Source organism: Amblyomma americanum, chromosome 9 (genome assembly GCF_052857255.1).
Source record: "Amblyomma americanum isolate KBUSLIRL-KWMA chromosome 9, ASM5285725v1, whole genome shotgun sequence".
Lineage (NCBI taxonomy): Eukaryota > Metazoa > Arthropoda > Arachnida > Ixodida > Ixodidae > Amblyomma > Amblyomma americanum.
Window position 1 is genome coordinate 60,551,207 of NC_135505.1, and position 16,772 is coordinate 60,567,978.

The following is a 16,772-nucleotide window of genomic DNA, read 5'->3' on the forward strand; positions in this document are numbered from 1 at the left end:
TGGACGGACAACTGCGAGGGCGCGTGACTACAACAAATCAATGAGTCAATGAGTTATTTCCTTTAATATTTTGAGAGCTTAGATTTAGGCTAGTTTTAGATCTGGGCTAGTTTGGTGAAGTGCTCGTGAAAGAGCAGGTCAGTGACCTAACGGCCGGGCCTTTTCCGGCAGACAGCTATAGATCTACAGGGCTCACTTGTGAGCCAGGTAGTTAGTATTCCTTTCTAGGTGATTGGCTTTAGCGGTAGGCAGAATTTGATTTGAGCACGTGGTTGCAAGGGTTTTTTTTTTCTAGCATTTCGTGGTAGGAATAATAGAGTGCTGCTAAGATGGTCAAGCAACTGAAGGTTAAATGCAAGGAGTGTGAGACGTTGGTGAATCTGAAAGAAACGCGGTTAGAATCTCTAGAGGAAGCTGAACGCGCGGATTTTATGTGCAAATGCTGCGTATTAGGTGCACACCTGGACAGGGCTGACGAAGCAAACAACAGCCTAGCACTACGTATGGAGGCCCTAGAAAAAGAGCTGCATGTAGAGAGGGCAGAGAAGCGCAAACTCCAAGAGCAGCTTAGTGAGTTGTTGAACGCAAAAATGGCTGACACCACCAAGCGAAGTGACATTGGCGGACATTCCAGCGCCAGCCACATGGATGGGGCCTGCGCTGGCATGGACAGCGATAAGGAGTTAGGTCAGGCGGGTTCAGACAGGAACAGCTACGCACACGTGGCAGCTAGGAAGTCTGTTGGAGATGGAGAGAAGGGGAACAAGATAACTTTCAGGAATGAGGTTGCAGCCACAGATAAGAGGCGGCACTATAAACCAGAAGTTAGGATGGAGGAAGCGAGTACCCAAGTACTTATCGGTGGTGACTCAAATATGAGTAGGTGCACAAGAACTATAATGGAGCGTGTAAAGGGGGATAAGCGGGTAGCAGTCGGGGCATTCCCATGCAGGAAAATGGATGCAGTACTGAGCGAAACAAAAAACGAACTTTCTAAGAATGTTGAAGAGTGCAATTTGGTAGTGATAGCGGCGGGACTAAATGATGTCTTGAATGGTGAAGCCGCAAAAGTAGCGGAAAGATTAGCGGAGGGAGTTCACGATTTAAGGGCGATAGCACAGCAAGTCCAGATCGTGGTGTGCACAGTGCCGGAAGTGCAAGGACGGAACGGAGAAATTGCCAAGGACGTTGTGGCTGTTAATCAGGAGATATGGAAGTTAAGCCAGGAAAAAGGCTTTGAAGTGGCAGACATAAACAGGGAAGTGCATAGAGCAGGCTTTGGCAGAGGCTTTACACGAGATGGCATCCACTTTAATAGAAGGCTAGGAGCCGAGATCGTTGGTGCCTGGCAGGCTGGGCAGTAGCTTTTTTTAGGGGGTCCACTGCGGCTCAAGACATAGGGGTAGGTAGAAGCAAAGTAGAAAGTGTAGCAATTAAGGCTGACGCCAATAAAATGGCCACTAGGAGGTCCAGGAAGAAAACTACAAAAAAGAAATTTAACACCAGGATCAGGTACATAAACATGCAAGGCGGTAGAAAGAGAGCGAAGTGGTTAGAGATAGAACAGCAGTTGAAGGACGAAGAAGTAGGTGTATACGCGCTATGCTTAACCCCCAGTGTGGGTATGTGCCATCTTTTGATAGGCTAACAACAACATCTCAGGGAACTAGAAGACCCACCATATATTGATGGCTACGTCTGGGAAGGGAGCAACAGAACAACAACGGAGAGGAAGGGAGGTGGAGTAGGAATGCTGACACATCAAGGAACAAATCGGCAAGAAATAAAATCAACTTGCAAAGAACATGTCTGGGTATCGGGTACAATTGCCAGTAAAAGGACATGGCTAGGAGTAGTTTATTTAGGAACAGGGGACAAATGCAGGCAAGAGAACACGGATCTAGTTAAGTGCCTCAATGACGATATAAAGCAGTTTGAAGAAGGCGCCTATATTATTCTGCTGGGGGACATGAATGGCCACACCAAGTATCTGGATGAATACACAGATTATAACAGGAAGTTGATGCTAAACTTCTGTGAGCGACACAACTTAGTTATTGTAAATAGAGAAACTAAGTGTGAGGGACAAATCACGTGGGAATCCCGTAACAGGCAAACGACCATTGACTACTGCTTAATCTCGCAGGGGATGTATAGCAAGCTCGAAATGATGGAAATAGACGAAGAGGGGAAGTACAGCCTCGGCAGTGATCATAAGCATATTAGTCTACAGTTTGGAGCCCTGCTCAAAAGAGAAATCAAGGGGAGTCAAACAGAGTGCGGAAAATTAAATGACGAAAAAATAGTGCAAATATCGGCGTGCATAGAGGAAGCAATAGAGAAACATCCCATGAAAAAGTGGGATTATAATAAGTTAAAACTCCTCATTAGTACAAAAATAACACAAGTAAAAGGAGTAAACCACTGGAGAGGAAAGAGGAAGCCACGAAGTTGGTGGAATAAGGAAATTAGGGAGGCCATCGAACAACGACGGTTGGCATCACGGGAACACAGAGAAGCAAAGAGGGTGCAGTTATCTGAAGAGGAAATAGGCCGAAAATGGGAATCTTATCGACAAAAGAAACAGCAAACAGCAAGTGCAGGTCCTCGTCCAGGCTAAAATAAAGCAGTCCTCTGATCGCTGGCTGGCTGAAGTTTGCAATGCAACTAAAGGGGGGCCAAGAAAATTCTGGAACCATATAAGCTGGCTGGGCAAAGCGAATCACAGAAAGCAGGAACAGATTCACGATGCCGAAGGAAAATGTTTAGAGGGAGATGACGCTGTGAACTACATTTCATCAGTTATAGCTGAGTCATTTAAGAAAGACGATAGAGTAATCACCCCAAATGAGGGAGCAACACAGGAACGTACAATAGAAAACAGCGTGGAACTGACGAATCTTAACTGGAAAAAGACGGAAGCAAATATTTCAAGATGTACGTCAGCAGGGATCGATGAAATTCCAATCAAGCTAATTAATGAACTTTGCCCAAGAGGCAAGGAAACGCTGATAAAAGTATTAGAGGCAGTCATAACGAATCAGCAAATTCCGCACAGCTGGAAACAGAGTCACATGAATTTGATTCATAAAGGAAAAGGCAATAAGACGAACATAAAATCCTTCCGACCGATTACGATAACATCAGTTACATACAGGCTGGCGATGCAGGCGGTGAAAATAAAAATGCAGTCATGGGTAGAAAGTAATAGAATACTCCGAGAACTCCAGAACAGGTTCAGAAGTGGTGGGCGCTTATATGATTGCCTGTTCGTGCTTTCCCAGTGCATAAAAATAGCTAAGGCGGAAAACAGACCTCTGTATTTAGCCTTCTTGGACATAAGTGGTGCATACGACAATGTGAACAGGGAACTCCTGTGGAACATATTAAAAGGCGAAGGTGTCAGTCATGAGGTAATTAATTTTCTAAAGGAAATATATCGAGAAAATGAAGTTGAAATAACATGGGAAGGAATTAAGAGTACAACAACAGTCCAGATACACAAAGAATAAAGGCAAGGTTGTCCTCTATCACCACTGCTGTTCATGCTTTATATGATAAGTATGAAAAGAAGGCTACAAGGAAGCAATCTAGGTTATGATCTGTCATACACATTAGGTGGAAAGGTTATTGAGCAACGACTACCGAGTTTAATGTATGCGGACGATATTGTACTGTTAGCAGATAACCAGGAAGATTTGTAAACTGGTGAATTGCTGTGGAGACGAAGGAGACAGTCTACGTTTCAGTATTAGCGCAACTAAGTCAGGTGTGATGGTTTTCAATGGCACAACTGATCAGGAGCTTACAATACAAGGCCATGAAATACCCCGAGTGCCCATATACAAATATCTCTGGGTATTGGTAAACAACGGGCATATGTACACAGAAAAGCATGAACAGTCTCTCATAGCAAAAGGGCGAAGCGATGCCGGGATAATGAAACATAGGGCATTGTGGGGGTACAACAGGTATGAAGTCCTCAGAGGTATTTGGAAAGGAATAATGGTACCGGGGCTTACTTTTGGGAATGCAATTCTATGCTTAAGGGCTGAAGTTCAGTTGCGATTAGAAGTAAATCAGAGAACTGTCGGAAGATTAGCACTAGGTGCCCACGGGAAAACCACAAACAAGGCAGTACAGGGGGATATGGGCTGGGCAATGTTCGAAGCACGAGAAGCTCAGAGTAATGTACTATACGAAGAACGCCTGAGGAAATTGGATGATAACCGGTGGGTAGCTAAGGAATTTAAATACCTGTACAGAAAGAGCGTTGACACACAGTGGCAGAAACGAACTAGAAAGCTGGCCAGTAAGTTTGCCAGAGACGAGGAAGGAGAAAGAAAGAGCATTAAACGACAGGTTAAAAACGTCGAAGGTAAAAATTGGATAGATTCAATGGAAAAGAAGCATAGTGAACTATATCGATGCTGGAAAAGGCAGAACAGGAAGGAAACATTTTATGATAATTCAAGAGACAGTGCTCTCCTCTTTGAAGCAAGGTCAGGGTGTCTTAGAACGCGCAGCTACAGAAAAAAATTTAACGAAGATGACAGATGTGCTGTGTGTGGTAAATCTGTAGAAACAATAGAACACCTCATTCTAAAATGTGATGGTATCCATCCCGATGTCGATGCAGGCACAGTCACTCTTCCTGAGGCTTTAGGGTTTAGAGATAACAATAGTCATGTAAATAAATCTGCGGTGGAAATTAGCAAAAAGGGATTGGAGGACTGGTAGTACAAAAGCAGAGAGGTGACATAAGTTTTAAAGTGTAGAAAAACGTTTTTTTAAAGGAAATGGCGAATTGTATTAACAATTTACAGCAGAGTAAACAAAAATAAAGGAAAAAAAACTGAGCATAGTGGCAACAACCACTGCCCCGTTTCAAAGGGGATGCTCCTACCTTCCATCCATCCATCCTGAGTCACAGCGTCACTGCATCCAAAAATTCGTCTGGACACTCATTCAACCACTGGAGAGGAACTAGATGTCTGCTTCATCCTTCAGAGAGCAAAAAATGCAGTCAAGATTTGCTAGAACGAAACGGTTTATGATGAAATGATGGATTTAACATAGCAATGGCGTTGAACCCTCTTTGAATCAGCCATAGGAATCCACGTATCTGGCACCAATTTTTTTACTAAGTGAACTTTTCCTACCATTGCACACTGTAGTCCGTTGCGGTTGCCTAGCGGTTATGGTGCTCGGCTGCTGACTCGAAAGGCGTGGGTTCTACCCCAGTTGCAACGGTAGAATTTCGATGGAGGCGAAATTCTAGAGGTTCGTGTGCTGTGCGATGTCAGTGCATGTTAATGAAGCCTAGGCGGTAGAAATTTCCGGAGACCTTCACGACGGCAGCCCTCATAGCCTTAGTCACTTTGGGATGTTAAACCCACAGCACACCAAACCATTGCACATTGTGTTGAAAAGCATTTGTAATACATACGGAACCTGGTATAGTGGCAACGACATTTGTGAAAGCGTATTGCAAAGTTCTGCGCATGCTATGGCTGCATGAAAAGATTCACCTTGTGCTAACACAGCATTACACGGTAGTGAGGCACTGCTATTTTAGATAAAGATGTGGCTGCACTACACATTTAAAAGCCAGTTTATCATTCACAGGGACACAGCATAGAGGTTTCACAGATTCTTCATATCATTACCAACTATTTTTTCCTTTCATATAGTTCTGGCTCCCCAATGCCTGGCATAATGAAGTAGGCCAACAGTTTAATGGATGTGAATAATGCTTGCCACGAGGGGTTTGTCACGAAGATACACATTGGGTATAAGTGATGCCAACGAGGAAAGCTTTCAATAAATTTAAGCCACACCAATGGCAAATTCAATGAAGTCTAAATGGAAAAATGCCTCGGTGCTGGGCAATGTCAGTGAACACCCACTTGATGCTGCAGACTCCACTGAGCAGATGCAGCTAAGAAACACATCAGGAATAGGCCTCACTGCCACCAAGTTACGCATCAAAACCTTGCAATCACTGCTCTGCCCATTGCTTTAAGTACTGCAGGCTGTAGTGCAGGTCCTATGGCCTGCACTACTCATGGCAGTCCCCATGCCGGTGGCCCTTGGATCCGCACTATAGCACTGGTGGATAATATACCTGGCAGGTGCACCTGAGAACAGTGCCAGGATGCCCGCTCCATAGAATTTTGCTAGGCCCCTGACGAAGACCTCCGCCAGCTCCTGGATACCTTCACCAGCTGACAGGTGATAGCCATCAGCGGCGAAAAGGTGCCTCTTGGGTGCCTTCATTGCATCCAGGAAGCGATGCTGAAAACAAAATGAGATATGTTGACAAATAAGGCAGCTTGAGCAAGCATGACATCCTAACAGCATAGAGCTACAATAAGTATTTCGGCTTTCTGGCACAGCTTTCCACTAAACAATGCATAAGGAAGGCAGAAAGAATGCATCCAGACAAATGCAGTGCTCACGGAAAAAAAATCACAATGCCGTAATTAATCTATGGCGGGTAACCAGGCACACACACAAGGATAAGAACAGACCCAGGTGTCCCCCTTCGTTAGGAGTGCTTTCTGGCAAGGCACTGACATATATTGATACCTTTATCACCTCCTACTGCAGTCTTCTCAGCTTCTATAGTTTCCTACTTATGTTTTTGAGAATGAGTCTGAGCCAAGGCATGAACCCACTGGAGCTACAATGTGCAACCAAGTCCTACATGGCCAGTTTTCATTCTGCTAGCATGTCACGCGAGTCTTTCATTATGACGCCGCCCAGCCTGTCTAACACACTACTTGCTGCAAGAGAAAGCTTTACGACACACCGCACCTTCTACGCAGTAAGGGACCTTAAGGCAGGACCCGGCTTTTAAATCAGAAAAATTCGGGTAACCTCCACAACGTGGGCAAGGCTCTGGAGGTTCCCAGCAACTCAGATAAAGGCCTCCGCCATCTTCTCAGGACTGTGAAAGTGGCTGAGGTTTCAGTGTATGTAGCGAAGCATACGGCCAACATTTAGAGTTTATGAAGCATGTTTGCTTCCCTTAAAAAGCTAAAAACATCTGGCATATCGACCAGTGTATCTGCACCTAAAATCATGGGTGGAGGAAAAGGAATGTGTCCTTTATAAAATGGGGTAAAATATTTTTTCCCGGTGATTAAAGTTTTGTGCATGAAAATAAAATGTGGTTTGCTGTAAGCTCATCTCCGCATTTTCTGCAAACAGGTTTGTCTTCGTTTGGCAGTAGGAAGTTACGTGTGAGATGTGCACGTCCTGTACAAAGACGGCAGATAGCCACTTCCTCAACACCTTTCAGGCAGGTGCAAGACTTCCATTCATCTAAAACTGCCATAGCAAAGTGAAGTTTGTTATTTTCTTCATTTTTCATTAAAGGGGATATGTGCGTTTTTATTTTCCTGCCACGAGCTTAAGCAGTGCAGACATCTGCTCTCTCGTTGCCTTCAATAACGACATGGCTCGGCACCCAGCACAGTTTTGTTTTGTCCTTGAGCAGTGGCTATTTTATGTTGTGTATGATGTCGCTAAGAAGCGGAGAGATTACATTTTTAAATTAAAGAGCCAAAAGTACACTCAGAGTGTGTGTGTAAATAATACTGTCTGTGAGGTTATTTATTTTTTCTACAGCTACACAGACGGCGTAACAATCGGCAGTGAAAATCAATGGATAATGTGGAAGTCTTACCATTTCTTTCCCCATTCCCTTTCACCACTGCGCTTCCAACATAAACAAGTTTTCCAGCCATTAATATAAAAGTCCGTTAACCACTGTATTTTTCTTTGAGTACAAGAAATTCTTCTATATTCTGTTGTAAAGTGTGCTTCTTACAGAAGTTAGCGTGAAATCGCAGATTCCTGGCAGATTGTACCATGCAGGAAGTGCGTCTCGTCTTTGCGCAATGCCGGGTAGCGAGTCTAATATGCCAAGATTTTTGCATATCTCTTCAAAACATAAGAGCAGTGACCTGCTAGCTTGCGGTGTTGAACAGTGTGGCGTTCAAGCGATGCCTTCGTCGGTTCGAAGTGGGTGAGAGCTGAGTGTATCTCCACGACATGCAGCCCGATCACATTTTCACGCCTGAAGTGATTAAATTGTGGTTTTAAAATGTTCTTTGAACCTTTAGTCTTATGCTAGTGTTACCTTCCCACTCCTTTACAACCATATCAGCCGAAACACTGGCTATCTGAGCCAAACCCCCAGACGCAGCAGCCGTTGGGATGAGGCAGGAGCTCAGCGGTCGGGAGGCATGCAATGGCAGCGTGACCACGTGATCAAATAAGCAGCCTCCATGACACGGCACTGTAAATAGTGTATAGGCAATAAATTTCAAATTGATAAGCAATGTGGTTGGAATGTCACTTTGCAGCTTGCTTAAGAGATTTTTGTTTCCTTTGGTACGAGCTACAGTCTGCTCTGGACAGCAGCGGCGGCCTAGTGGCTGAGCATCCACCTCGCATGCGGGAGGTACGGGGTTCGATCCCCAGTACCGCCGGGTACCTACCGGTGATACAATGGGTACAAGCTTTCCCCTGCTTGGTGCTCGGCTTATTCATGGTGAAATGCTTGGGAAATGGATCTTTGACTCAACCTTGAGCAAACGAAAATACCTTGTGCCATGGCGCTCTTTGGCCGCAGATGCCCTTGCACCATAAACATTCACTCTCATCATGATCAGTCTGCTCTGTCTGCCAGTGCATCAGTCATTGCCACCTTGACTTTGCGAAGGGAAAAATCTACGTCACTAGCACATGCAAAATCGCATATTTTGTAACTCGCTCTTTGCTGCTCACATTAACAACATGTATAATTTCCCAGGAGCACACGTCTTTTCTCCTCTGTTTGCACGAGTTGTCACATTCAGTGCCACAGACTTTGCTCTTGGTGTGAATGACAGGTATGATTTTGGTGGTCTAGAAGGTCACTCACTCAGTTCTGTTCATTCCTTTGATCATGGTCTTTCTCCTTAAAAAAAAGATGTCGCATTTCTTGCAAGTGAGCACTGATGTTAGAACTTACAAAACCATGCCCAATGCACACCCAAAGCGTTTTTTTTCTGAAATTTTTTTTCTGAGCCACCCGCCGCGGTGGCTCAGTGGTTAGGGCACTCGGCTACTGATTCAGAGTTCCCGGGTTCGAACCCGACCGCGGCGGCTGCATTTTTATGGAGGCAAAACACTAAGGCGCCGGTGTGCTGTGCAAAGTCAGTGCACGTTAAAGATTCCCAGGTGGTCGAAATTATTCCTGAGCCCTCCACTACAGCACCTCTTTCTTCCTTTCCTCTTTCACTCCCTCCTTTATCCCTTCCCTTATGACCCTGGGTAGTTCAGGTGTCCCCTGATATATGAGACAGATACTGCACCATTTCCTTTCCCCAAAAACCAATTATTATTATTATTATTCCGAAATTAGCTTTGGATCGGGACACACAGACACACAACAGCTTGCATTTTGCCATGCTATGATACTTAGCTAGAATCTGTGAGCTGCCAAGAAGTGGCCAAGGTAGCTGACCAAACACTGGAGTGTGTGCAGTACATTAGAAACAGCGGCATGTTACTCGCTCCTCAAACCGGTATGGAAAGCGCACACGTCAATACTGTGTACCTGCCTCATTCAATAGTTTGCCACCTAGTGTATTTCGCATGAATACTAAATAGACCCTGGAAAAAATTTTGCAGTCTGTCTCTGCGTTGCTTCCTGCCCTTTATTTCATCTGATGTCATTGTCTTATTTTCAAATTACTGTCATCCCTCTTGATGGCGTAACAGTTGTGTCTATATTTGTCTCTCTGTGTTGCTGACTTTTTTTTCTAAATTCATTAAGTCTTTATTTTCCTTTATTTTACCAATGCTCACTGTCTGCCAGGCACTGCCACTCATGCCGTTTGAGGCTTTAGTAGGCATAATTTATGCTGTATGAAGACTAACATGAAAGTGGTGCCCGCCCGAAATCAGCTCACAAGACTAGCCAATCACAGCAGCATTTGCGAAGGAAGTTTCTTTTAGCATGGTTTCAGCGAAGAAGCTGCCAATGCTTGCTTCATCTGTGCTATAGCTCGATGAAATAGTTAAGCAAAAACTTGGTGCGCATAATGGAGCAAGGAAGGTCATTTAGGCTATTTATTATTAACTATTATGGTTGTGGGAGACTAAACTCACTTCTTGCCAAATTTTTGCAACACTCACAGCATTCCTTAGAACTACAATATATTACCAGAAGGTTTTTCATTAGTACTGTAGTCATACTCCATGCTGCTGAGTCTTAAAAACGGGGAGTTAGTATAATTACACTTCTTCAGTGCCGTGAGACGAATGAACAAGGTGACGAGTGACAGGCGATTGTGTCGCGGGGCACACCACCAAAGAACATTAGTTCACGCAATTGCTGCTTAAGAGTTTGGCAAGTGTGTCTGGTATACGCAACCCCTCCAGTGCAGCAAGCAATAATTAGAATGCTTTCAAGAGTATGCCAGCCACCTGGAAATTGGACTTGGAAGGATATATCTGCATTGCAGTATCTGTGGGTACACACCTCAATTCGTGAACGCTCTCTGAAAAACAAAGGTCGATTGACGCAGGAAAGTTCGGGCTCTGAGAATAGCAAAGGCGAGCGGACAGTGACACAGTCAACTGTGTTACTGTCTGCTCGCCTTTACTTCTATCAAAACAGTTTGCAAATTCACGGTCACATGAAGGAGTTAACTTTTTCTACACGACTGTTTGTTTACCCACGCACAAATATTGTTGCAAGGTACCACTATATTTGTCGCATCTTGAACAGTCGTCAGCACAACTATTTAAAGCGCTACAATGCCATCATGTACCACAAAGAAAGTGAAACTTTTGAACCTGTACTCGGTTGTCAATATTACACTGGTGCTAGACCGAAGGCGCACTGGCACGCTGTGCGTCCTGTCGACTACACTGTACCAGTTATAGAACAGCTGAGCCAATATTTCACTTTTATGGTTCCTAGGCAAACCGCTCCAGCGCCCGCCAGGCTTGCTGACTGCACTTGCCTCGCACATGGTTAAGACAAGCATGAATTGGTACTCACGTCTGGGTTCAAGATGTCCACACACGGCATCCGCTTCAGCGCAGCCGTCAACGTGCGGTTCAGCAAGCGACGACTTGCCTCCGCGTCCGTCGAGGCAAAACACCGTGGCAACACCTTTGCCACAAGCACGACAGGTGCCACGTCGCGCAGCAGAAGCAGGACAAGGGCCTGTGATACGAAAAATGTATGAGAATTCCGTACTGAAATCAACAGTAATTGGAAGTGCTCAGCAATTACGTACTACATTGACAACGCATATCGCTTGCGGACTGGCATTAAGCATCGCAAGGTCATTCCCTCCTACGTAAAGGATAACAAAATCTGCAGGCTTGAGATTAAGGCGCCGCACAGCGCTTGCGAGGTGCACGGTGTCGTAGCCCCCGAAGCTAAATGTGCAGGTCTCAACCGACGGGCATAAACGTAGGCGAATTCTGCACAATCGCTTGAGTTGGCTGTCGCCGACAAGTACGCCCCGCATAGCCATTGCTAAACTGAAATAACGCAACCAATGTGGTCTAGGGACTGTCAAGCTCTAAGTTCAATAAGTTGAGCAGCTAAAAACGCTAGGCTCAACGCACTAGGGACACTAGAGGGCTGGTGTACCTAGGGTGTTACGCAGAGGTTACACGCGTCCACCTCTACGTGGCTTTCCCCTGAACGGTAGACGACATCGTAACGGTCGGCCGACAGCTCAATTGCCGACCTCTGCAAACGTGCGGGAATAATGCTTGGCATTGCTGTTTTGGGACCGAGTATCGTCTGTAAGGGCTTGTGATCAGTTACCAAGCTGAACTGTCTGCCATAAATATAGCAATAGAACTTCCTAATTCCGAAGACTAAGGCTAGCGCTTCCCGCTCTAACTGCCTGTAGTTCCATTCACTCGGCGATAATGTGCGTGATGCAAACATGATCGGCCGCCTGGAACCATCTTGTTCCACTTTCGATAAGGCGGCACCGGGCCCATATGATGAGGCATCGCACACTGCCTGAAGCTGGGCTTCTGGATCATAATGTGCCAGCACCGGCGCTTTTGTTAGCAACCTTTTTATCTTTTTAAATGCTATGTGGCACTGTTCATTCCACCCGCTGCGGTGGCTCTGTGGTTAGGGCGCTCGGCTACTAATCCGCAGTTCCTGGGTTCGAACCCGACCACGGCGGCTGCGATTTTATGGAGGAAAAACACTAAAGCGCCCGTGTGCTGTGCGATGTCAGAGCATGTATAAGATCCCCAGGTGGTCGAAATTATTCCGAAGCCCTCCACTATGGCACCTCTTTCTTCCTGTCCTCTTTCTATCCCTCCTTTATTCCCTCCCTTACTGGTGTCCAATGATATATGAGACAGATACTGCACCATTTCCTTTCCCCCAAATCCAGTTATTATTATAATTCACTGTTCATTCCACACCCACGGCGCTTTCTTGCACAGCAGCCGATTCAGTGGGAAAATGACTTGATAACTCTGGCAAAACTTTTCCGTAGTATGTTACCATGCCTGTAACGTTCTCATCTGTTTTTTATCGGCTGGGATGGGGCCTTCTAATAAGGCCATGGCCTTCTCTGGTGATGCTGCAATTCCTTGTTTACTGACCACATGACCCAAAAACTGCAACTCTGGTTTCAAAAATTCACTTCTCTAGCTTAATCTGCACTCCCCTTTCCTGCAACCGGTTTAGTAACGCATCCAGGTTCACTATAGGTGCTCTTTTTCGTTCCGGCCCGTGACAAGAATATCTAGGTAGCAAATTACACCTTTCAATCCCTTTAACATGTCCATTATATTTTGAAAAATCGCCGGGGCAGATGCCACCCCAAAAGCTAAGCGATTTACTGCATACAGTCCTTTGTGCATATTGAGGGTGAGCTACTCACGCGGAACCTTATCCATCACGACTTGCTGATACGCTCTACTCAGGTCAATCTTCGAGAACACCTGCCCTCCCGAAAGTGTGGCCAAGATTTCTTCGATCTTGGGTAAGGGGTAGTTTTCAATGTTTAAGCCAGGGTTCAAAGAGGTCTTATAATCCTCGCACATGAGTACGCTGCCATCTTTTTTACCACTGGTACAATTGGTGAGGGAAAAGAATGTTCGAAATGGGCTCGATGACACCCAGACTAACTAGTTTTTTTCCAGTCCTTTCTCCACCGCTTAATTCTTTCAGTGCGAATGGAATGCTTCTAGCTTTACAGAACTTTGTATGTTGTTCCGGCTTCAGGGAAAGTTCAGCTTGCTCACCTTGAATTTCGCCGACTTCATCGTTGAACAACTGAGGATGTCTGTTTAAGACTTGTTCCAAGGCCCGGCAGTCTTGCGCAACCACGTGATTAACGCTACTCCAATTGAGCCTGAGCTGATACAACCAGTCTCGTCCTATCAGAGCTGGACCCTCCTGGCATCAAATGTGCAGAGGTAGCTGGAGAGACTGGTGCTGATGCTTGACGTTTACTGCTACCACCCGTTACGGGTGCACGCACTCCCCTGTGTAAGTACGAAGCAGCACCGATGCCAGGCGTAACTTCATCTGCAGGAAGCATGAGCGAAACAACCTGTACGGCATCACAGACACTGCTGCTCCAGTGACCAGCTCCATGTCAAGTGGCACTCCCTGAACACACATCATAAAGCATATCTGCTCTTGACGCGGTTTCTCGAGCGTTGTTTGCAACTGTGGCTCGATGTCTTGCTCGGTCTCGAACGCGCCGAAACTTTGCCTCTGGGGCTTTCTTTTCCGTGTGTCTTGTCCGCTCGTTTTCGGAGGGTGCGAATTAGATGACAGCTGGGAGCGGCACACCTTTTGAATATGCCCTACTTGGTGGCATCTAAAGCAAGTGGCTGTTCGGAACTGGCAAGCCCGGTTGCGATGACGCAAGCCACATCGCATGCAGGGCGAACCGTCCCGTGCAAAAGACTCTTCTGCAGAAAACTGTCCTCCTGGGTTGCACTGCTAGGTCGGCACTCTGTGACGTTCTTGGAAGCCGCCTGTACTGATATGGCTATCTCAACCGCCTTTTTGAAGGTCAGAGATGCATCCTCAACAAAAAGTCTCTTCTGGATGTCAGCGCTGGCCAAGCCACATACGAATCTCTCTCTCAGAGTTTCTTCTAAGTTCGCTCAATGTTGCATGTTTCTGCAGATCGCTTGAGGCCTGCCACGAACTGCGCGATGCTCTCCGTTTGTTGTTGCGTTTTCCGGTGAAAATGCTTTTTCCGCTATAACCGATGGCTTGGGCGAAAAATGCTTTCATAATGATTTCTGCAGTTCTAACAAAGACTGCCTAGCCGGCGTGATCGGGGCGGTCAAACTCTTCAATAACTTGTACGTCCTCGGACCCACAATACTCAGGAAGGCATCTACTTTTTTTCTCGTCTGAAATGTTATTCACTCGCAGGAATGCATTAATCCTTCCTTCGTACGTTTCCCAATCCGACTGAGATTCATCCAAAGATTCCACTTGCCCAATCGTGACCATCCTGGATGTTTCCGAGTTGCTCCGTCGTTCTTGTGCGCTTGGCTGGATATCCGTCTTAACGGTCCCCGTGGGAACGGTCATCGGCCTGCTTCAGGATCCCATCCTCGTCACCAAAAGTGGTCTTGGGAGGGGAACGACACTGTAGCCGAGGTGTAACAAGCACGCAGGTTTAACGTCAGCCGGCCGTCAGACTGCGCGTCCCTCTGGTCGACGACTGCCCGTGCAAACCAGCACGCCATGCACTTATATCGAGATACAGACAGGCAAGGAGGCGGTGCCCAAACACCGGCACATGGCCATGAGTTCGCCGTTCGCTTATCGTGATACAAACACTAAAGAGCTTCTACCTTCTCTACCTCTTTTTGTGGTGCCCTCTTGCGGAAAAGTATGGAGACGCGACGGCGCTTTGAGGGCGAATTTGCGGGCACTGAAAACTACAGGAGGCACTGTCCCGGATTATCGCGTGTTAGCCACGCAGTAAGCATGGCCGCAGACAACCGACCATGCTTGGTGACTGACTCTGCTGCGGTCGTTGCAATTCTGCGTTCGTGAACCGATTCCTGTGGGCTGTAAGCGGAAAATAATCGGGGTACGCCCCCCTCAACTGTAGTCAGTCGTCCGCGTCTAATATTGCTGCCGGCATGGAATGCACACATAATTTGGACAAAACCGCGTAACAGCTGGATGAACGTTCATCTGAGCAAGCAGGTGTACAGTACAAATTTAGCTGCATGTCGCATCTATATAGGCTCGCGTACAGTCAAGTTTTGTCCAGGGTGCCTCGATGCAATGCGCACGCCCACCCCTCCGCCCAAGGATGTTATAAATAGAATTGCAATTCTATTTATAACCTCCTTCCCTACGATGCGCCGTGGAGGGTGTGGACAACCGCGTCGTCTGACATATTTGTGCCCACTCTTTTCACTGCGTTTCGGGAGCGCGCTTCCTTGAATGTAAACTGTTTTGCTCACGGAGCGACACATAAATATAAATAGAAGGCGGATGATTCAAATGATAACTGGCATACTTTTGGCGAATTCAAGGACCTGTGTGGTGGCTTATTATAAGGCAGTTATTCTTCGAGAGCACACACAAGCGATGCTAAAGTGCGGTATTTGGAATGTATTTGCAACATCCAATATATTACGAGGGGGTGCTGAGAAATTCCTGGCTTTGCACAGAAAGAAAAAAGCCAGAGTTTTGAAATTGCACATTTATTCAGCATATTACCCCCTCAGACTGATGCACTTGTTACGCTGTTTTTTAGGCTTTTCTATTCCGCTAAAAAAATTATTTGACAGGTCGTCAAACCAGCTTTCAGCAGCATGTTTGACGCCAGCACTGTCATCGAAATGACGACCCTTGAGATGTTTCCTCAAGTTCGGAAATAGATGGCAGTAAGAAGGGGCCAGGTCAGATGAATAGGGGGGATGGTGGGCCAATCGGAAACCCGGGGTGTTCAGTGGACAGCCACAACTCTGGACGTGAGCGCAGGTGCATTGTCCCACAAGAAAAGAAGTCCATTGTTCAGCTTCCCCCGGCGTTTCGTCTTAACTGCCTCTTTCATCTAGTCGAGGAGGCCGGCATAATACTCTCCGCTTATACTGCAGCCCTGAGGTAGATAGTCCACCAACAGAAGACCATATTTATCATAGAAAATGGATGCCAGGACTTTTTTCGCCGATTTCTGGGTGAGGAATTTCTTCGGCCGTGGGGACCCACTGTGGCACCATTCCTTTGACTGTTCCTTAGTTCGGGGGCATAAATGTGGAGTCATGTTTCATCCTCTGTCACTAATATATCCAAAATGTCCTTTGTAGCATCAAAATGGGACAAAACAGCTCTGGATGCCTCAACTCGTGCCTCCTTCTGTTCACTATTCAAACATTTGGGCACCCACTTCATTGAAAGCTTGCACCTGTCTAGGATATTGGTAACAATAAAAACAAACACGCTTCCGGGAGATGTTCACTATCTGGGCTATCTTTCTGGCAGAGATTCGTCGATCCTCAAGAAACAGCTTATGGACAGCTCATGTCCTGTTGCCGGATCTCTTGAGGTTGTGGGGCGCCCGCTAAACAGCTCATCCTGAACAGTTAAATGCTCAGCCTTGAAGCGAGGAACGCAGGTTTTGACAGTGCTTTAAGAAGAACACTTCTCCGTTTGTGTTTGTGACATCTCACTGTAATTATCCTTTGTAGACTTTCCCGGCAGGAACAAAAATTTCATGACGATCTGT

The 16,772-nt window shown here is 46.2% G+C and overlaps 2 protein-coding genes across 2 annotated transcripts in view; both read right to left on the minus strand.

The window, feature by feature from the left end:
• The window catches only part of LOC144104621 (uncharacterized), a 30,540-nt gene extending 25,534 nt beyond the window's left edge, over positions 1 to 5,006 (minus strand). Inside the window, exon 1 of the mRNA XM_077637742.1 lies at positions 4,907 to 5,006. Within this exon, the coding sequence (XP_077493868.1) occupies positions 4,907 to 4,913 (7 nt within the window). The 5' untranslated portion in view covers positions 4,914 to 5,006. The remainder of the gene's footprint in view (positions 1 to 4,906) is intronic.
• Positions 4,965 to 13,320, minus strand: LOC144103369 (uncharacterized). The gene is made up of 4 exons (XM_077636108.1): positions 13,300 to 13,320; positions 11,066 to 11,233; positions 6,128 to 6,297; positions 4,965 to 5,004 (listed from the first exon to the last, which is right to left on the minus strand). Exons 1-4 carry the CDS (start codon positions 13,318 to 13,320, stop codon positions 4,965 to 4,967), a joined length of 399 nt encoding a protein of 132 aa, XP_077492234.1.
• Between the last annotated feature and the right edge of the window lie 3,452 nt (positions 13,321 to 16,772).

Coding starts and splice junctions, on each gene's coding strand:
- LOC144103369 (XM_077636108.1), bottom strand. CDS start 13,320: ATGAAGTCGGCGAAATTCAAG. Junction 11,234..13,299: donor TGAAGTCGGCGAAATTCAAG/GTGAGCAAGCTG, acceptor TTCGTATCACAG/GCCCTTGTCCTGCTTCTGCT. Junction 5,005..6,127: donor TTCTCAGGTGCACCTGCCAG/GTATATTATCCA, acceptor TGCTCTCTGAAG/GATGAAGCAGACATCTAGTT.